The 21,074-nt window shown below is 61.0% G+C and overlaps 4 protein-coding genes across 4 annotated transcripts; 2 read left to right on the forward strand and 2 right to left on the reverse strand.

The window, feature by feature from the left end:
• Positions 1–330: 330 nt before the first annotated feature.
• On the reverse strand, positions 331–2,487 carry PLICBS_001309 (uncharacterized protein; the record flags this gene model as incomplete). Its single annotated transcript, XM_018317632.2, has 1 exon — positions 331–2,487. The coding sequence occupies one exon, from the start codon at positions 2,485–2,487 to the stop codon at positions 331–333; it is 2,157 nt and encodes a 718-aa protein (XP_018183157.2).
• Positions 2,488–13,862: 11,375 nt separating this feature from the next.
• Positions 13,863–14,306, forward strand: PLICBS_001310 (uncharacterized protein; the record flags this gene model as incomplete). The annotated part of the gene is made up of 1 exon (XM_018317629.2): positions 13,863–14,306. One exon carries the CDS (start codon positions 13,863–13,865, stop codon positions 14,304–14,306), a length of 444 nt encoding a protein of 147 aa, XP_018183154.1.
• A 1,895-nt stretch (positions 14,307–16,201) lies between these two features.
• Positions 16,202–17,414, forward strand: PLICBS_001311 (uncharacterized protein; the record flags this gene model as incomplete). Its single annotated transcript, XM_065599795.1, has 2 exons — positions 16,202–16,372; positions 16,479–17,414. 2 exons carry the CDS (start codon positions 16,202–16,204, stop codon positions 17,412–17,414), a joined length of 1,107 nt encoding a protein of 368 aa, XP_065455867.1.
• Positions 17,415–17,540: 126 nt separating this feature from the next.
• On the reverse strand, positions 17,541–19,371 carry PLICBS_001312 (uncharacterized protein; the record flags this gene model as incomplete). Its single annotated transcript, XM_018317627.2, has 3 exons — positions 17,541–18,264; positions 18,322–19,148; positions 19,222–19,371. 3 exons carry the CDS (start codon positions 19,369–19,371, stop codon positions 17,541–17,543), a joined length of 1,701 nt encoding a protein of 566 aa, XP_018183152.2.
• Between the last annotated feature and the right edge of the window lie 1,703 nt (positions 19,372–21,074).

Consider the following 21,074-nt stretch of genomic DNA (forward strand, 5'->3'; position numbering starts at 1 on the left):
TCCACCAAGAATCAACACCCCAAACGCCAATGTGGCGGGCCCCGCTACAGCCAGGGGCCGCCGTCGAATCCGAAAACGCCGTGATAGTTGCAGAATGGCCCAGCCCGGCGTAGACCCAAGGCAGATAAGTGCCTGATGGTATCAGTGGCCCATGACAAAGAGAAAAAGAACAAGGAAAAGTCGACCGCCAGACAGCACAGTGTAGCTGTCAGTTGACTGACCGTCGGGGTTCAAGTGTCTCGCATGGCTAGCTAGCTCTTGCGGCTCTAAAAGATCGCAGGCTTCGCAGAAACACAGGTGGTAGGCGCTGGCGGGATTCGCCTAGCGCGTCTAGTAGCCAGTCTGCCCTGGCATCTTGCCCAAGGAGTGGGAATTGGCCGTCTTCGGCGGCAGGTGACTGTGGCAGAAAATCTTCCTCGTCCCATTCTTGTTGCAGCAGTCCTTCTTGGTGGCGTCGATCGTCTGCGCTGGGTCGTCATACGACTCGATTTGGCAGCACTCGACATTCTTCATCCACCGGTTGTTGAGGACGTCCTCGATAGCGATGCGCCTGGCGGGGTCGGGGTTAAGCATTTGCAGCATCAGTCGACGGAGAGCCGGGGGGTTAACGCCGACGTCCAGGGCCAGACAGAGGGGGTAGTCTGTTTCCGTGATGCACGCGCCGCTCTCTGGGTGCTTCTCGTACCATCTCTCCCAGCCCCGAACCAGCTTGTCGTAATGTGCGTTGCCACGCTCCGCGCGAGACCAGATGGCACCGCCGAAGGTCAGATAGATCATGACAATGGCCGAGCTCCAGACATCCAGCGCGCGGGGGTCGTACTTATTCTTCTTCTCCAAGACCTCGGGTGCGATGTACGGTTCGCTGCCACAGATACCCGGCGAGCACAGCCGCACCTCGCTCATGTTTCGGCCGCACTGCCCGCCAGACTCACGGACACCGGGGTGCGTCCCCGAGAAGACTTCGGAAACGCCAAAGTCCGTGATCTTGAGCTTGCTGTCCTTCGTCAAGAGGAGGTTCTCGAGCTTGATGTCCCGGTGGGCAATGCCGTTGGCGTGAAGATAGGCGACGCCCTGGATGAGTTGCTTGAACAGGCAAAGCCGGTCCTTCTTCTTGTCGTCGCCCTTGAACCAGCCTTTCTGGACGAGGCCGAACATGTCACCCTCGGAGCAATATTCCATGACATGGTTCCACCGGTTGTGGTCGGTGCAAAGACGGATCGTCTCCACAATGTTGGGATGGTGGAGGCTCTTGCCGATGCTGAATTCCGACTTGATCTTCTTCTCGTACTCCTCTTGAGTCTCGCGGTGGGATTTGCCCCTGAATTCCTTGACCGCGTAGAGCTCGCCAGGATAACCCTTGCGCACCATGAGAGTGACCTTTGACGCGGCCCCCTTGCCGAGATGCTTCCTATGCCGGCCAAGAATCTTGTGGTGGTACTCAAATTCAGATTGCAACTCAGCGACGTCGACAGTGAAATCGTCGGGGAGACTGAGACTCATCCGACGAGCCTTGGCGCCGGTGCCGGCGTCCGGGGGAAGCGGCCAGGGCAGTCGCTCCGGTGGGTAAGTCTTGTCATCTGAATCGCTTGTGTCCTGCTGGGCTGACGGATGACCGCGATTGTCCGAGTCGAAGCTTGCGGCCCGGCGCGTCCCCTTGGACGGCCGTCCCCTGCCCATGGTGGCGCCGACAAAGTTGACTGCCCGGCCGCGGAACGAGAATCCCGTGGCGGCCCGGCCCTTCTTCTTGAAGTCCTCGGCGTCGGGCAGCGGGCTCCCCGGGATGACCGCCGATCGGTGCGTCGGGGCCATCATGAGAGGCGAGCCGGGGGAGGGCGGGGAATTGGAGCAAGTGGTGTTGGAAGAGTTCTTAGCCGCAAAACGGCCGTTGCTGGTGGGCGGCGGTCCGCTCCTCGCAAAGTTGTCGCCACTCGACTGCGAGGTATCGGTCGCGGTGAATGACGGGGTGTCGGTGATGGCAAAATCGCGCTCTTGGTCGCGCGAACTATTGGTGCGGCGAAACAAATTGGAGACTGTGCGCCTTATCCTGCTTGTAGAACCGCGGGTGGTCGCACGCCCGGTGACGGGCGTCTGTGACGGTGGCGCCGGATCAGAGGGTCGAGACGTCACAGCAGGCCGCCTTGGAGTCAGAGGGGGCGCTGACGTCTGCGTCGCAAGGACAGGGACGCGCTTCGGCGCGCCGGGGATGGTGGGCTGAACGGTCTGCGCGCGGTGCAGGGGGTGGGCGTGGTCGTCGTGGTGCAGCGCGGTGAAGTCTTGAGAATAGCGACCGCCGCTGACGGGGGTGACGGGCTCGAGTGCACAGTCGCTGCCGGATTCCACGTCGCCTTCCTCGAGGATGGGGTCAGTGAAGTCGGAAGGAAACTGTCGAGGTGAAGAGGAGAAGCTGCTTGAATAATAGGAAGGGGGGGGTTCGCTGGGGTCCGGGAGTGCCGCCAAGCCGCCGTCGGCCGCAGTGCCTGGCGCCATGGTCGCTGACGCCGGTGCCGTGGCGGCGAGGCTCCCATTCGTCCTCGGCGCTGCTTCTAGTGCGTACCAAGAAAAATATGTCAGCCTGGTTTTGCGAGTTAAGCCGCAGGCGAACGCAGTCACGTCATTGCCCAATGCGGCGGCAAGGGGGGTGGGAAGGGAACAAGGCGGGCGGGCAGGCGGGCAGGCAGACTAGGCGGGCCAGCCAGCCAACCGGCCAACCAACGGGCCAAGGGGACACGAGGAACGGCTCCATCCATCCGTGGAAGAAAAGAATGGACTGGAGGCCACCAAGGCCCTATCCTGCTCGGGGACGTGGCGGGTCACTCACCAATGCTCGGGTGCGACGACGGTATTGGCCGCGGGGCGGTAGCGCCCAGCACGGGTGCTTGCTGTGGTCGCCGCGAAAAGAGGGCCATTCTGCAGGAGAGGGTAGAAGGTGCTTTGTCAGGAGTACCTGGGAGGTACTTGTAGGATGGATGGTAATGGAAATCAAGTGCACCCGACGGGCAAGCACTCGTCGGGAAGTCGCACGCTGGAAAGCGACGCGCAGCGCAAGTGAACTGGGGCGGTCGGAGGAGACGGTGGGCGCGAGGACCGAGGGGCGCCCGGCGGGATTGATTCGATGCGAGTCGGCGACGTTAGCGGCGTCGCAAGTACCCGTCCCAGGTACTGTTGGTACAGCGTTGTACCGGGCGGATGCTGCGCGGGTGAAGTCGCCTGCTGGCGCCGGCAGGGTGGAGGGTTGGAGACGGCAGCGCTCCAGTGTTTGGAGGGGGTGGGGGTGGGCAGCCACGACGTAATGGCTGGGCGGCGCTACCACCAGTCAGAGGCCGTGTCCGTCGCCAACCAAGGTTGCGGTATCGCCGAGGGTCGGTTTCGTCCTAGGGCTAAAAGCGTTCGAGGCGGTCCGTTTTTTTGTCGGCCGGCGGCAACAGCCAGGACAGCGCGGGGTTGCGAGACGGCGGCGATGCGCCAGGATTGACCAGATGCACTGTCCGGCAATCGCGTGGACTGGCCTGGCGAGGTGAGGCGAGGCGAGTCGACGGCGGGCGACGCTGCCACTGCACTCAATGGCGAATTCGCGCCTGTGGGCTGTCGCTCCAAAAGAAGCAGAGAGAGGGTAGCAGCCGATGCGACTTTGCTCCGGGCGCTGGAGCTGTCAGTGGCTGTCTGTGGTGGCTGTGTCGACGTGTCGTTGGCTCTGCCAAACGTCTAGAAGACGCTGCGGAAGCACGAGTTGCTAGCCGCGGCAAGATGCCCAGTGTTCCAGTCTTGCGCAGAAAAAGCACGGCTGCGCTGAACAAGAGAACAATGGCGGCCTGAGCGAGGAAAATTGGCCGCCGCGGATTGGTGCTGATTGAGCGGCAAGTTCCTGAAGCACTGCGTCGTCGTCGTCGTCGTCGTCGTCGTCGATGCGTGTGGCAGCAGCACCACGGCCCCTGTCCTGGTCCGCGTTGGTAAGAAGGGGGAGTTGCGGGCGAGTGCGTGCGCTGGTGGTGGACAGGCTTGCTGTGCGTCGATGAGCGATGGGCCAAGTAAGAAGCCAACGTCGGGGGCCCTTCTCGGCGCGCTGCCTCTGTGTGAGCTAAAGGATGCTGACTCGCAGCATCGAAGCTGGGACGGTGGGCGAGGCACAAGGCGGGGAGGATATCGCGGTAGAGCGGAGAGGGAAACGGAAACAAAGGATTCACAAAGAGTGGGAATGGACCGGAAGGAGGGCGGGAGGAGGCATTAATAGGGAAGACGCAAGAGGAGATGCGAGCGGCCGAGACGGTCTTGACAAGACGAAAAAGGCGCGGTCCTCCGCCAAAAGTGTGCGAGAGAGCGAGCGACCGAGCGACTGACTGGCAGCCAGAGGTGTGCACGCTCGCGCGTGAGCTTGTGGTGTGTGTGTGCGGTGCGGTGCGGTGCGGTGCGGTGCGGCTGCGAGTGCGAGGCGAGGGCGAGAGCTCAGCGTTCCCATCTTTGGCCGCTGCAAGTGCCTGGCGTCGTGCTGGAACCTGATTGACGCACCACCCGCAGAAGCCATCGACGGGCCTCTGGGCATGGCTGGGGTGCGCAATTGAAGGCCCGGTACGGAGTACATGCTGTATGTACTCCGTACCTGCCCGCTCGTACGGTGCCAATACGGTGTCCCTGCCTCCTGCCATGGACTCCCACCTCGGGCATGGAGTGCCTTGCAGCCCAGCGGGTGAAAGTGCGCTGAACCAGGTGCCCCAGTACTCGAGGAGGGGGTGTGCGGAGCGACGCAGCACCCAAGCCTACCGCAGCGCTGGCTGAGATCCAACGACCGCCTCCGCCCCGCATTCAAGGGCCTTCCAGGTTGTTGTGCATCTGCCATCTGTACTGTACTGTACAGGTGAATACTGTGCCCGTACTGCCAGAAGTGCAGCATCCTCGACTGCTACGGCGCCGGCAATGCAATGTTGCTGCAGTCGCGACTGCCATTTCCCCATGCTCGCCGGCTCCCTCGCGTGCGCACAGGACGTTCCCGAAGGCGCGAGGTCGTCGCTACCGAAGCAGGGCCACCGTGTCGCGGGCATCAGTCGGCCGCCGATGATGCGGTGCCCGGTGCAGGCGAGAGAGGGAGACTGGACGTGCCGCCATGTGCATTACTACGGTACTGTACCTGGGCACTGGGGCACAGGCGGCCAAGCACCGCACCGTCCAGGCTCCCTTCCAGGGCAGGTCTGAAAATACGACGGTGCACGCCCAACACTGGTCGCTTGGAGGCACTGTGCCAGCAATTGTTCGCCTCGACTCGCAAAAAGAATGCCTTTATTTCTTGGCTGAGCACAGACGGAGAGTCACGATGAGACGCTCCGGGTCAGGTAGGTTGGTACCTTGTCCAATTCGAGAAGGCCTGCCCGCCCGCCCGCCGCCCTTTTCTCGGGGTCACCCGCCCACACACCACCGCGGTGCACATCTTGCACTGAATGTGCGCTCTGCCCGAGGAGGGCGACAGATTAACGTTACTGGAACGAGGCCCAGCTGACTGCCCGCTATGCAACCTGAGCTTATTACCTTCCGTCCTGACATGAACGCGTCACAGCGCAGTGACGGAGCCGACCTGTGCCTGATGCGCACCGGGGTAGATTCGAAACGAGAGCGGGCGTGGGCGAAGCGTCGCCTCGTTGAGCGGCCGTCCAGGCGCCAGGGGGGTTCGGCCATGGCATCCGTCCTGAGTCCCGACGACGAGTCTGCGACACCGGGCATCACGGGTTGCGCAGCATGTCGGGGCGGCATTACTGAGACTGGCCGCTCGCGCTCAGCGCACAATCACCACCAGAGACACCCAGGCTTGGCACATTGCAGCCAATCTCGCCCGCCCCCGTCCCGACTCCCTCTGAATGCCCGCCCGGCCCCCTCGCTGACAAGGGTGATGCCAGAATTAGAGTCGTGAGCGTGGCGCTGCAAGCTCCTCGACGGGGAGCAGGGCGCCTGATTGACGGCCGGGCCTGCCCTGCCTGCTCCGAACGCGCGCAGTTGACGGGGCTTGAGACAGCGATCTTCATGGCACTGCCGTAGGCGAGGCGGATTACTGCCGCGCACCACGACAAGTCAGTCAGTTTTGGACCTACTACCTGATGGTTGTTGGCTCCCAAGCAAGGCGTGCTTTGTCTTCACGTGCTGCCGGTACCAGGCCTTGCGCCCTGGAACGGCGAAGTGCACGTTGAGAAAAACTCGGCACCGGAGCGTGGATCGCCCAGCATTTGCCGTCCTGCGACCTGGTCCTTTGCGTCAATGATCTGCTGCCGCCGGTGCTGGGGTGCTGATGCTACATTCGGCACTGGACGGACCACTGCTGCTGCTGCTGCTGCAAGCATCGCTTTCCCCGGAGCTGGACCCCTCGAAGTGGGCGAGACGAGTGTCCCCCGTCAACCAGTGCCGCCTCGCGACTTCCTCACCATTCTACCGTCGGCGACCAGCGGTCCTTCCCACGTCGCAGGCTTCCAATGCATCCCCTCATCGTCAACCCGCTCAACCCATGCTCTCGTGGCGTCCTGTCATGGCGTGCTGCTCGTCCCCATCGGACTTTCGTGCCGCATCTACCCCACAACCAACCACACCAAGCTGGAGCGGCAACCCGCCTCTGCGTCGTCATGAGATGAGATGGGGGTCTTGCCCGCACGACTGCCCACTGAGGGTCGAAGGATTGCTCGTCGACGGCTCCGCCTGTTGGCCCAGGGCTCCAGGCCAAGGCCGCCCTTGTGTCCGGCGAGGGGAGGTTGTTGGCGTGACCGCGCAGATGAGCTGCAGGCTGGCGTTCTTTTCAGGACCCTGGCTGTCGACGCCGCGGCCATCGTGCGCGACAGCACGCCGCAACTGGCGCCATGAACCTGGTCGCTTCGAGCGAACGCACACAGAGACGGCTACGTCAATGCACCATCCTGGGAGTGCTTTGCTTCGCGCTGCTGATGCAGCCCCAGGTCACGATTGCCCTCCGCCCTCCGACAATTGCCCCCCCCCCAACCAGCTCCAACGAACAGCGGCAGCCTCTCATTGGGGCGGCCCGGCAGAATCGGCAACGCCGTTCCAGCTCCCAGCGCACCGTGGCCCGGCTATCGGATCGGCGTCTGCTGGTGATGATTGATGCGCCTGCGAAGCTGATTTCCGACCGGCGCGGCGCTAACAGCGCATGTTGGGATCTGGCGGTCCGTCGGTTGCTCGTGGTCACGATGATGGTGCGCTCGTCTTCAGTGAGTGCGCGCGCCAGAGTGATACACGTGCGTGTGATGCGCGCGCGGCGCAGACACGTTACGAGGTGCTGCTCGGGAAGGGAGGCAAGTAGGTACCAAATAGTACAGTACTGTAGCACCTTCGCGCCTCAAACCCCAAAGTTGCGTCCAGCTGCCGGCCGTCCAGACCTTGGGTGAGGGGCCCAACTGGTGGTCGCACGCACCATGTCGGAGTCGGCAGCTCGTCATGCGGACAGGTGGCGCTCATCGGGACAGGCGGCTAACAACTCTCTGCTCCCGTCTGTACCCCGCCAACGAGGACTGCCCGGACAGTAGAGCAACTGTACGAGGCACGTACAGGAAGGGGACGCACCGCGTGCATCAGTACGCTCGCGGTTTCTAGAACCGCCACGCCTGCAAGGCGGGAGGCCCTTGCGGTGGTGGGCAGACGACGAGAGTGGAAGTTCGGCGTAAAATGTCCTCGACTCCACACGAGCCCCGGAAGCTCCTGAAACCCACGGATGGACCCGACGTTCCCCAGCCCGCCCTGAGCCGCCCCGAACCACGGCCTGGAACCCCCGCCCGGTCCCGCAAGTCCCAAGCCACAGCTGGTGAGCGTGTCGGGCAGAGTAGCGCTGCTTCACCCAAATAGTAGGTGCCGTCCAATTCCAGCGTGCGAGAGTCGGGAGGCCGTAGCCAGATTCGGGTGGCGAGCGTCTGCTGGAGTTGTGGTTGGGCCTGTCAGCAACGTCGCACGCCAGCAGTCCATGGCCGAGAGAGGCGCCGAGTCTTCAGCAGCGATCGATATCTCCCCGAGTGCGACGCGCCGGGGCGCCCGATGCCACGACACGGAGCACGGGGCTCGACGGACGGATGGGCAGCCGACTTCCTGGCCCTCCAACGCTCGTGAGGATCCCCCGTGGATCGTGTTGTCTGAATCGGCCCCGAGATCGCCGCCTGCAACAAATTCCTCATGGGAAATAGACTTGATTGCATTAAGATTGTAAAGTCTCAGACACGGGCCATCCGTGTGTGCGCTCGGAGAGGGGGCGTGACGGTCCACGGGCGGCCAGGCAGTCCGTCCTGGGCCACCCAGTACCTGAGGTGCTACCGAGCCGGCACCGCGACGCTCCGTGGGTTCCCAAAGTCCCCCCCCCCTGAACCACGCCGCCCCGCTCCGTCGTGGCCCGACCCGATAAGTCGTTCGTCCCGTGAAGCCATTGACACCAGTCGTGACTAAAGCCACTGCCCACACCACGCGAAAACCTTATCAAGTTATCGCACGTCATCGAACTTGGACGCCGCCCTGGCCTCTTGCCAAATCGCCAGCTCGGGCTTGTTGACGAGCGAGACCAGCCCCGTGGGTCGCGTAAAGGCCGGCTGCCAGATCAACGGGGTTGGCGGCGCGCCCGTGCTCGCACGCGTGGGCTGGCGAGGCTTGTCGCCAACATGATGGTGGCAGCTGGGCGTCGCGCTCGAGCAGCGTGAGGGCATACGCGCTCCACGCATCCTCGCATCCGCGAGGCTTCCACCTGCATAGCGCCTGGCTGCGCAGCTCAGCTGCCTAAACGAAGCCATGTTTATATTTCCCAACAGCCTGCGGTCGTCCCTACAGGGCGCGGCGCCGCCGTAGGCCCCATCGCATGCGTCGCCGGGCTGCGACACCTTCGTACCCAACCCGCCGCTCTCCAACTGCGGCGGAGATAAAGGTCATCCGCGTCAATACTCGCATGCACATGCTCGCATGCACGGTACTCGTGTGCCTACGGCATTCGGGCATTGCTGCCTGTACTGTACCTGACTGCACCTACCCCATGAAGCAGCGAAGCTGGTGGTGTTTGCAGGAGCTGATTTCCACTTTCGGCGGCTTGTCACCAGTCCAGCGCTCCGGAGGTACGACGTGCACTGACGTTTGCTGCTGGACGAAATGACTGGTGGCTTGCCGCCAGCGCTCCCGTTGCCTGGCTGGCTCGCTGGGTCGTGTCCCCCAGATCAGATCTGCGCGCTACGACAATGTCTTCCTGGCAGGTATTTCCGGGGTGGCGGGCAGGTGCATGTGGACGCAGCCACACGCGTGTGGCTACCTTGAGTGGGAAGGGGCCGCCTGCGAGTCCTTCCACCCTGCGCCGGTGATACTTTGGTCGAATATGGCTGCCCCGGGTCATCTGTCCGTCCACTCGCCCATTCACTCGCACCCAAGCAACGACCGGACGGACCGACGCGACGTGCGGGCTCTTGAAGGCATGTATTGTCTACTTCGCTCGGCGTACTCCCGCGCCGCCTGGACGAACTCCTCGACGGCCTGCCCGTTCGACAGTTGTGGCAGACGGCACCGGCGTGCGTGCAGGGCCACAGAGTGCGCGTCCATCATCGGCGACAGCTCTCTGGGCCCAGGACGGGACCAACATCAGCAAGGGGGCCGTCGGGTAGCATCTCGATCGGCAGTCTATTCTCGGCATGCGCGATGCCTCTGGCCTCTGCTCCTCAAACGTGGGGAGTTTGGGCTCTCAAGACAGCGAGAGCGATCGCCAGACTCGCCGCCCCCTTGGCACCTCCTCCTTTTTTCTTCCGGGCCTGCCTGCCGGTCTCGGGGACCACGTCAAAGGGTTGAGCCGCTACGTCAATTAAGCTTGAATCTTACGAATCCAAGACACGGACCCCTTGTTGCCTGGGCGGTCGCGATCCTTATTTGACGACGATGGTTTGCGGGCCGCCGCCAAAGCTCAGGGCAGGGTGCATCCAGGGCGTGAGCCACGCAATCTCGCCAAGAACGCCTTGTAAGGAGCTCATTCTCGAATCATCATTACGGCACTGGCCATGAGAGTCGTCCGGCATCACTGTCGTCTTGGCCGGCCCGTTGGGCACTGTGTGATGGGATACGGAGTACATTTTACACCTGGGTCCTCCTGAGCACATAACTGCGACCCGCCTGCCCACCTGTTCTGCCGGCCGCCGCCCTCGCGCATGTGGCGCCGGCAGCGCTCCGGGCCCATGGGGCCAAAGGCTGTCGCTGGACCGCCCGCCCAACCTGCCGCGGGAATCAGGCGACCTTAGCTAAGCTTTGGGCCCGTTTCGATCTGAATTGTCTCGAGGATGTCGTACGTAACCTCCGGCGCGAAGGTGTTGGTGTCTAGACTCTAACCCCAGGTCGTGTCGCGATGAAGACAAGGGAAGCACAGAAACACACTAACCTCAACCGTCTCTCCCGCGCGTGTCACCGACTCACCGCAGTCCAAGCAAGTACACAGTATGAATCACCATCTACTGCAGTGCCACCCCATTCTGCAGCCTCCTGGTCGCAGTGCCAAAAGATTAAGTCCATGTCCGGGCGGCCCGTGCTGCCAGCCTTGTCTCACGCTTGCTTCTAAGCTTGTTTCGCGCGGTCGACCGTTCGACACCGACGGTGAGGCTTGTGGTTCAGACTTGGCCTAAATTATCAACCACAGACACGCACCCTGCTGACGACAAACGTAACTTGCCGCATCATCACCCGTCTCACCACGCACACCCTCATGCAAAGAAGACGGAACCACTCCTCTCCGTACAGAGGAAGCCGCCAGCATCTCCGCCTGAGTGCGGCTTGTTGGGCTGCGGCCATTGGCAGCTGTGGATGGGCCAAAGGTGCCATGGCAAGGCCGCGAGGAACTCCTATTCCTGTGTCTCGCGGCCGCCCATGCAAGGTACTGCGGACCGGCTGCGCATGTTCAATGCCAAGACTGACGCGCAAGAGGCTACCCAACAACTGGACTTGCACTACGGATCAGAGTATGGATGTCGTAGTTTCTCCACTTAGGCGGCGAGATGGACAGCCGCACGTCTTGCCACTGATTGGAGTCACGGCAGGAGGTCCAGTGCAGGCCATGGAAGTCCCATGTTCCAGACAGCGCACCGACAAGAACTAGACAAGTCATTCTCTCTGGCTGAAGGTCGACAGCAGCCATATGTCCGTCTGGCTCAGATACGTGTCATCCAATGTCGTCATCACCAGCTTGCAACCACAGTGAATCCTACGACAGCGCCTCCCGTCCTTTCCGCGGTTGGCTAACCCCGGCAGCTGCAGGGAACCACGAGACGACTGCTGACTCGCCGGGCACTGGGAACTCAGCCATTGCATACGCGAGCCAACTTACGCGGTCATGGTGATCAGCAAAAACACCGCCGACCCAAGGGCTCGCTGGCGTGAAGAACTTGCGGACCCCCAGCGAACGTCCATCTGATGGTCTGCCTCAAGGATCCTCGTCTGTGTCTCGGTGTTTGCACAAGCGCTGTTCCAGGATCAAAAGTGCGTTCGCCAACTACCAAGCAACACGACGCCACAGGCTTTGCATGTTGGTTGCCCGCAGTCGAAGCGATGGCCGCGCCGCGTTGGTGAGGGGTTGCATCGGTGTCGGGTTTGCCTTAGCCGCGTCTCTTACTTATGTACCCTTGTGCTTGCATGTCCGCAATTGGCACACTCGCTGTCGCAAGATGATTGTTGAACAAACGGGTCTTGGCCATCACGGGGACATCATCCGCGCACGGGACACAACAAGAAGAACACTGTCGAGGCAGCCACGCGGTACAGTATCGTGCAGCCTCGAGATGTTCGGCAGTTAACTGCGACATTAGACTCACGTCTGGATTCTGCGCGCATCTCCCGGCGAATCGTCAGGGGCGTTGCAACCACAGCACGGCTTCTCTGCACCCAAGACCGCTGCAAGTGTTGACGATGTCTGCGAAACACACAACCTACTTTCGTACGGGACTGTATAATACAGTGCAGTTCCGTTCACGCCCCCTCATGTCAGCGGATGACATTCCGATCCGCTGTTGAGTCTCGGTCTTTAGATCAGGTGCTCGGAGACGAAAGAGGACCTTGCGCCAGAGTAGGGTTGCAGCGCACAACAGCAAGAGCTGTCGACGCCGCGGTCACGCCGCTGTCACAGGCCGCCTCGGCGCTGACGCGACATGGTCCGACCGGCAACGCCATACGGAACCGCCCTCATATGGCCGGAGCCTAGGGCAACGCAGAGGCTTCCTCCAGGGCCTGCCGTTGTTGGTGCGGGTTCACCGCCGCAGCTGCAAGACGGGGACGAGGATGCAGGTTTGACTGACTGCCGATGTTATGCGAGTTGGCGGCACTCTTGACCAAAGGCAGGCAGCAAGCATGCTGCGTCCCGCTCATTCCATGCAAACGGAGGATTTCCTAGAAGCGGCGCATGGTCTACGTGCCCGACTGCTTCGCGGTACCAAAGCCGGCAGACACTTAACGTACAACCTAGCGACTCCATGGCCAGGCACTCTGATACTATGTATGACACTGGAAAAGATGCCCCAATACGCCACACAGCCGCAGCTCCTCCGTCAAAGCATCTCAAGTTCCGAAGAGGGACTCCGTCCGCGAAGAATCGCTTCCTCTCACTGCCGAATTCGTCAGGGCCGCTGCAAGGATATGCCGCGCTCACGCAGGGCGCCGGCCTCGACTCGGACACCCGGCTGCCAGCACCCAGGCTCGGGCGTAAAAGCCGTTGCACTGCAGGCGGCGGTGTGGAAACACATCTTTTGGCGTACGACGGCTCGGCATGGCGATAAGGCCTGTGTCCGCCAGTGTCTGGCCCTTTGCGCAGCCGGCTGACTCTTGTTGAATGCGCGAGCGACTTGCGCCGAGTGGCCAGTCGACGGCTGTGTTCCCGCGTCTCCTTGGCAAAAGCCCGGACATGCGTGCCCAATTGCCTCTCACCGCTAGCATGAAGTTTTTGTCGCTCACTGTGCGAGTATACTTGTTGAATGCCCAGTACGTTGTGTGAGTCGGCAACAAGGGGTTGACCGACTCGCATCCAGCGATGTTGTCGCCACCCAGCCACGGAAGACTGCGGCAGAGCAAATGACGACGCACGTTTATATCAGGGCGCGGCAGCGGCTGCCCATCGTTCGATGGCCCAACTGAGAGTGAGATGCCGTTGGCATAAGCCCCGGTCCCTGGATGATGAGCCCTCCAGAGCCGCATCTGCAGCCACCTTTGTTCAACCACCCCGGTTTTAGGCTGTAGCGAGTGTGGCAATTGCAGCGGCATTTGGCCGCAATGTTGACCACGGAGCACGGATCTCAAGATGAGAGGTTGCCGAAGACGCGTTGTACAACCCACGGGCAAATGCGCAAGTCATATCTCACGACGTGCTGTGGCAACGGCCTGGCCCGCTGCAGTATCCTGTCGAGACCAAGGGGCAACCCATTGGCCTTGCCTTGCTGGGCATCTCACAACAGGACAATAGCAAAACGACTATGGCGAGAAAATTTTGCCCTCTTCTGAGGTCGCTAGGCGGGGTGCGCGCGCGTGTGTGTGGCTGCCCAATGCTTGCTCGTCCCTGCCTCGACGTCGGTTCAGGTACAAGGACAAGTCGGGCTGTCACCGGGCTGCTCGTCTTCTTGTAGAGGATACAGATTCTGATAAGCAGTACACGGATGGAGAATCCTTATATACATACTCGGTGCAGTGACACCATTAAAGTCGCCGCTGTCCCCGACCATTCACCAGGCCTGAGTTCTAATCATTAGCCTAGATCGCGTCCAAGGCTCCCGTCAAACAGCAGACAGCCTCCTCGAAGCGCACCGAGCCCGTCAATAGCATCGTCGCCGGCAAGCTCTCACGGGCAACAGGAACGTCTCACTATTATTGTACTGCCCTCCAAGTCTCTTGGGGCGTGAGGGGCGGCGATGGACAAGCAGATTTACCTCGTTTACATTATCGTCCTGCGCGGCCAAAAGCGCGACACGAGCGACGAGCGGCACGCGGGCATCCTCTTCGCGCCGCTCGAGTCGGGCCTCTACTACTACTTCCACCTGGCCGACGGCACGGACGGCTACGCCTTCGAGATGAAGACGGGGCTCGACCCGCGGCAGACGAGCCGGGCGCTGCCGACGGTCAGGGTCGGCCGGACGCTGCCCCTGACGGAGGCGCGGCTGGTTGAGCTCATGCGCTCGGCGCCCGTGGGATCCAAGGACGACGAGTTCACCCACCAGCACTGGATCTACGGCGCGCTGGGCGTGCTGGCCAAGGCGGGCTTCGTCTCCCAGCAGGCCTGCGACAAGGGATTCAACAAGATGCTATCAACACTGCTCGACGGCTCGGCCGACGAGGTCCCAGACCTGGACTGGTAGGCCGGGGGCCCGTCCGGGAGGTGGAAGCAAACCCCCCGTCATGGAGATTACACAGCGTCGCGTGCAGTGGGAGGCTTTTTGTTTTTGTTTTCCTCCTGGCTACCTCTGCCACTAGTTACTACGAGGTTTCTGGTCCGTGTCTGGTTCGTCATCGGACGGAGTTTTTTGGGCGGAAAGACAGTTTTCTGACTTTTCTTGGACGCATTAGGGATACATACATCGGCACTGAAGGGGAGAGGAGGGGAGGGAGGTCGCTTCTAGAGCACAACCCAAAATTGAAAGAGGACGACGGGGCCGTTTTGAACTCGCCGCTGACAGGTCCGTCCGCATCCTGCTCAACAACTGCCAGCGATGCGTGTGTTCCCAAGATCCCGGAGCGCAAGAAAACGAGCCGTCGTCCCTGCCTCCCAACGGGAGGGAGAGGGAGGGGGGGAAGGGGGGGAAGGAGGCGAAGCACACGCGCGGGCTGATGGTGATCCTGGTTCGCGTGCTCTACTCTCTCTCTCTCGCTCTCTCTCGCCTTTTCAATGTGGGTAGCACAAAGCCGGCGCATCTGTGTCACCCTGAGCTGTCAACCTGCAAGTGCTCGAGGCCGTATCAAGCGCGCAGATGGGGTGACACGGGGCCCAGTCATTCTCCCGAGCTGTACGGAGCAACCGCCGCCGCGGCCGCCCCCTCACATGCACGCGCCGGCGGCGGGCGCGGCGATGGCGGCGACGGTGACCCATGCCGCCGCTCTTCGTCCCTCTGTGGTTGAGCGCTCTCCCCTCCCCCTCCCCGGTCCTGTCCGGTCTCGAGCGGCCGAGGCGAAAGGACAAGAGGGAAGCGCGCTGTGCTGCTCCACACAAACCTCTCTCGCTCTCGGTGGCTGCTCGCCAAGCTGGGTGGGTTGCGCCCGATCCGGGTGGTACAGGACGTCTCCCAGGATCTTTGCCACGAGTCTTCTGCGAGGTGCGTGGTGCCTGTGGTGCGACCGAGTTGCGGAGGTGGCTCCGCGGAATCGATGTATCATCTTGACCTGCAATGTGCCGGTGCCCCCCCGGCACTGTCTGAAACATTTCCATACTTGGGGAGTTTTTGCTGAATTTGCTTTGTTGAAGGACATCAGTTCATGTTGTGTTGAAGATCGAGGGAGCCGTATCCTTGTCGCTGATAAGGGGAGTTGCGGTGCTGATCGACGTCCGGCATCACTTCCCGGTTGCCGACCAACACGAGATTGAGTCTTCCTTTAACCGACCCGATGGCGTTTTTTTTTCGGGTTTGAAAAAACATAGGGTGGGCGGAAATAGATGTGTGTGTGTCTGGATCACTTGTTCTTTCACGCAATCACTTGACGCTGCGAATCTGTAGGGTAGCGATGGGCTTTATATGAGGGCTGAAGCGAACACATGAAGCCCTCACGAAAACAGAGCCCACGGCATAATAATAGATAGATATACACTTCGTATATGGCAAGAAAACGCAAGGCAATAGTCGCTGCGGTTTTATAAATGAACTTCTGGCCGTGAGTCCCCGGGCCTCACCTGAGCATTACCACTTACACGCGTGTCCAGACCGACTGACCTGAGTGAGAGGCAAGTAAACGAATCCAAGAGCTATTCACGTTCTGTATGTATGGAGCGGCCATGCAGATTTCAGGCATTCGCATATTTTGGCCTGGGCGGCTGATGTCGTTTGACCTCGCGGAGTGGCTATCCCGTGAAGCGATTGTGTCTGACTCGGGAGCGGTGACGATATGTCTACCTTTGGGTTTCTCCCAGGCGTGGCTTACTCCACCAGGTCACTGCGGTAAACACCACAACGCGCAAACCCATGAGCCCAACTGCCGCCTTGACTATGACCTGCCAGCCAAACACTCAACAAGTCCAACGGTAACACAGAAAAATCCGGGCGCAATGGGGGCAACGGGTAACGTCGCGTTTAATGCCGCGGCTTTCATCAGCACCCTCTTCCTCCTCGAGTTTGGCGCAGACAAGTTCGTCGACCACACGGCCATTGTCGCGCGGCGCACGCGCATCCCCGACTCCATCATCGCGCTCCTCACCGCAGGCGCAGAATGGGAAGAGGTACGCCCGCGTCCGCCTGACTATCCTATTCTTCGCGTCCGTGACTAACAGAAGCAATGCTCGTTTGGGTTATTAGCTCGCAGTCGTAGTGTGGTCTCTCGCGCAGGGTCGGCCGTCACTCGCCGTCGGCAATATCGTGGGCTCGGCCATATCCAACATCCTCGGCGCGTTCTCGCTGGGCTTGATTTTCCGCCGGGCGGGGGATGATGATGATGAGACGCAGCGGTTTGACCGCAGCTCGCGCATGTACGCGACTTTGCTGCTCGCTGTGACTACGTTTGTCGCGCCAATCATGCATCTTCCCGGCCTCTTGGTCTGGCGCGTGTGCGGTGCCGTCTTGGTTGCGGCGTTTGTCGTGTACCTGTGCTCCATTGGCTGGGCGATACGAAAGGGCGTCTTGTCTGCGCCTGAGTCGGACAGCGACGATGACGACAGCGACAGCGACAGCAACAGCGACGACGACAACGATGGGCGGCGCCTTCCACCCTCCTCTCGCGCGGGTGTCGACCATAACGGGGAGACTGATCCGCTGATATCCCGAGAATATGGACACCATTCTCCTGCGGCATCTCAGCGAAGAAGCCTCGGTTATCACTTACTCTATCTCGTCTTCGGGTTCCTGGCCATGCTCTTGGCCGGCTACGTCCTCTCTCGTTCCGCGGCCAACATCGCCGACGCCCTCGGCACGTCCGAAGTCCTCTTCGGCGTCGTCTTCCTCGCCATCGCCACGACGCTCCCGGAAAAGTTCGTCGCGGTGCTGAGCGGCCACAGGGGCCACCTGGGCATCCTGGCGGCCAACACGGCGGGGAGCAACATCTTCCTGCTTACCCTCTGCATGGGCGCCGTGATGCTGGATACGTCTGGGCAGTTCAACGGCGGCAACGTTGCCGTGCCTGAGCTGCTCGTGCTCTGGCTTTCGACAGCGTCTTTCACTCTCACGATGTGGATCGACGGCAGATTCCATCGCTGGGTTGGTGCGACCATGTTGCTTGGCTACGTTGTCTTCATGGTGGTCGAGTTTACGATTGTGCGCCATGTATGAGCAAGTTTGCTCATGCTAAGATGTCCTCGCTATATGCCTTCTCCACATACATCCAGTCTTGAGGCGTTTCGCCCCTTCTGCTTGCGGTCGCCCCTTTTCCTGCAAATCCCGTCCGGTGAGAGACGCTCACTTCGACTCATTCGTCTCTTTTCCCTCCGTACTTGAAGGCGCAGGCCTCTTGCCCTTCAAGTGGACCTTCATCTTCATGCTCCTCCGCGGCCGCGCCTCCATACCGACCTCCTGGAACGCAAGGTCGCCGACTTGCTTGTCCAGGTCCATGTACATGACCCTCTCGCTGGTGCCCTCGACGATTGTCTCAAAATCGAACCACCGCACCGTCAGGAGCAGCAAGACGCGCAGCTCATCCATGGCCAGGTCTTGAGCGATGCAAGCTCGCGGGCCGCGCTCAAAAGCCCGCCACGCGAAGCGATGCATCTCCTCGCCTTCCTCTCCCAGGAATCTGTCCGGCCGGAACGTTTTCGGGTCGTTCCACAGCTTGGGGTCCATGTGCGACGTGTGCGCGCAGGGTATGACCATGCAGTTCTTGACTGGCCAGCGCTTGCCGTTCCAGTCCAGATGCTTGACGCCAGGAGGGGCTTGCCGGATGGTGAACCCGATTGGGAAGAATCGCAGCGTCTCTTTGATGACGGCGTTGGTGTACTCGAGATCATTGGTCTTGGTTGGTTTGGCAACGAGCTGCTCCACGGTCGTGTCGAGATCAGGGGCGAAATGTTCGTTGTGCTCTCTGCGCAGCCGCTCGACTACGTCTGGGTGCAGACTCAAGAACATTGTCGCAAAGGTAAAGGTATCCGTGGTGGTTCCGTGGCCACCTAGAAGGAGAGCCTTGAGACTGGCTGGGAGTCAGCGAATGTTAATGGACATGGAAACGTGTGTCGTGGTGGCTCACTTTGTCACGACCGTCTCGATAAACTCGTCGCCAAGTTTCGTCGTGTTCGGTTCGCTTTGGAGTTTGTCAAGCACAATGCGGTCCATGATGCTCTTGGCGCGCCTCGGGTTCGTCATATCCTTTTCCTCTTTGAGGAGGGGCAGACGCCCATTCATTTCCTTGGCCAGGGTATCGTAAACACGCTTCTTCAACGCCGCCAGCTTCTTTTTCGCGTCACGATTTGCCCACGGCTTCCACGACGAGTCGTCCAGGGTTGCCGTCGCCGGATCGATGGTGGCTCTCAGATCATGGAGGAGAGGGGAACCGTTGCGCTGCGCGTCGAGAGAGAAGCCAAAGACAATCTTGCCGATGACGTCGAACACGACCTTGGCTGACTCCTCCTCCATGGAGAACGGCTCTCCCGACTCGGCGAACATTCGAAGCGTGTCGTGAAAGACGAGGACGTGGTCGGCAATCATGCCCATCATGGGCTTGATGTAGGTCGGAGTGAAGCCCGAGCCCACCATCCGATGGTTCATCTTCCAGCGGTCGCCATTCGAGGCGGCGATGCTGTCCTTGCCCGTGAAAGGGCGCAGGAACTTCTCGATCTGGCGGTGCTTGGGATAGGGGTTCTTGGTGAGGACCTGCATGGCGGCGTCGGGGTCGGTGATGACCATCTGGTGGTCGGCAAAGGGCCAGCAGTCGACGTAGAAGATGCCGGGGAGGTTGTACTTCTGCGCCATGTATGTGTACATGTGCTGCGGGTGCGTGTTGGGCGGGAACTGAGCAGCCACCTCGTGGAAGAGCATGAGGTGGCCATAGCGAAAGGTGTGATTGGGCGGTTGAGGCTGCGAGACGACAATTTGTTTGTCGTCAGCGGTTGAAAGTCAGTTGGGGGCGGCTTTGGCATCGTCGACGTACCAAGCCCCAGTAAAAGGAGCGAGCCCGGAAGAGCTTGAAGAACCAGTGGCCAAAGTAGAGGGCGACTGCGGTGATGGCGAGGAGCAGCGTCGACAGGCCGTACGAAACGAGGGCCTGCCTGGTGCCCGCGTACAAGTCGTGGACCAGCATGACCGACGAGCTGGCTGACCACGGGATATGCTCTCTCCGTACACTGTGTATTTGGGCGCAGCAGTCTAGATTCGGTCAAGGGCTTCCGTGGCGGTTTCAAGCAACGACGACAGAATATATGCCTCAATTGGAGAAGCGGCGTGGTAGGAGGGGGGAAAATCCTTTCAACTCAGTTACTTTCGTCATGCCCGCCGATCCACAAACACGCGCTGCGGCATCAGCGCCAGTGCCGGCGGTGGGCAGCCATCGGTCCATGGCCGCAGGACAAGCAGGCATGGATGCCCTTCCTTGGCTGGGCGCTGCCCGCGATCGGCGGAACACAGTCTTGCGAGCGGCAGCTTTAGGAGCTTGAAGGCGAGGTGCCCTGCGAAATTCCCCGCCGAGGGGAGGGGACACAGGGGTGGTCGGCAGCGAGTGAGATGGCGAGGGGTTGATAATCAGATAAGATGGATCTGATAAAATGCGGTTCGGCTGCTGGCGCTGCTGGGTCGACCTACGAGATTGGGTTAAGCGCAGGGGGCAGACCAAGCACGAGAGGACGCGGGAACAAATCAAACACGAGTTGCGAGCGGGGGGCAAAGGAGCTATGAGCTACATATTTCGAACTTGCGCCTGTGGTCATTGACGAGAAGGCGAGTTTTTGAGTTGGCGCCGTTGCGAGAGAGGGCCCATCGGGTACGTGGTGTAAATGAGATTTTGGCTCAGATGTGCGTAGGGGATATTCACCCGTACACGCGCCAGAGACTCGCACGGGAGACGGGGGGCAATGCACTTTGATCCCGGATTGATCCCTTCCTCGTCCATTAACGGACGGACACATGGGTAGGCTTGGGAGCTTTGCCTCGGAAACTCGCTGCGGTCTGCAGTCATACTCCTTCGCAGGTACATCATAGATGCCGGCAACGATGGGCGCTGGGCATCTCGGCGGACAACATCTTCAAATGACGCCAGCCGCACGACGAAAATAGTTCTCATCATCACGGGCGTTGTGTTTCCGCCGTAGAAGATGCATCGTCGGAGCTGGGAGAGCCCCCAATGAAACCGACATCGAGGCTCGTCGTGGGCGGGGTGAATTGGCGACGGGACGAGCCCTGTGGCTTCGGGCGCATCAGTTGATCCAGTGGATGGATGCTCCAGCTCACAGCGGGCGGGCCGCTGGTCAAATCCACTGCCGGCACATCACTTGGCGGCCACAGAAGGCCAGCCAGGCGGTTCAGGGCATGTGCCGCTGCCCCGTCCACGGAAGACATCCGCTGGCCCCACTGTCGGCGGCGTCTGGCCGAGCGATCCCGTCATCACCAAGTGAGCTCCATCCCAGCACTTCGTCAACGCCACGGCGCCCGCCCCCGTCCATCAGCACTTTCACGTCGGCATACGCAGGCAACCAGACGGCATTGTTGCCGCACCCGGAAGTCTGTGGCGCATCAATACTTGAGCCTGCAAGGTGGGGCCCGTTGGCAAGGACTCCTGTATCTCTCTCAATTGGCTTTTCCCTCACCCGTGAGCCCGCCACCCCCCGAGCCGCTCGAGTTTAAACTCAACCGCCTGGCGCCAGCGGGATCTGCACTTGGCTTTGTCGTGCCAGGACCTCGCCATCCATCAGCCTGCTACTGCTGCTGCTGCTGCTGCTGCTGCTGCTTATTCGCCATGCTGCTCCGCCACCTCTGCTGTCCGGTTTCGTTATATCGCCCCCTCGAGTTTGT

This window comes from Purpureocillium lilacinum (assembly GCF_023168085.1).
Source record: "Purpureocillium lilacinum CBS 284.36 DNA, scaffold_1, whole genome shotgun sequence".
Classification (NCBI taxonomy): Eukaryota; Fungi; Ascomycota; class Sordariomycetes; order Hypocreales; family Ophiocordycipitaceae; genus Purpureocillium; species Purpureocillium lilacinum.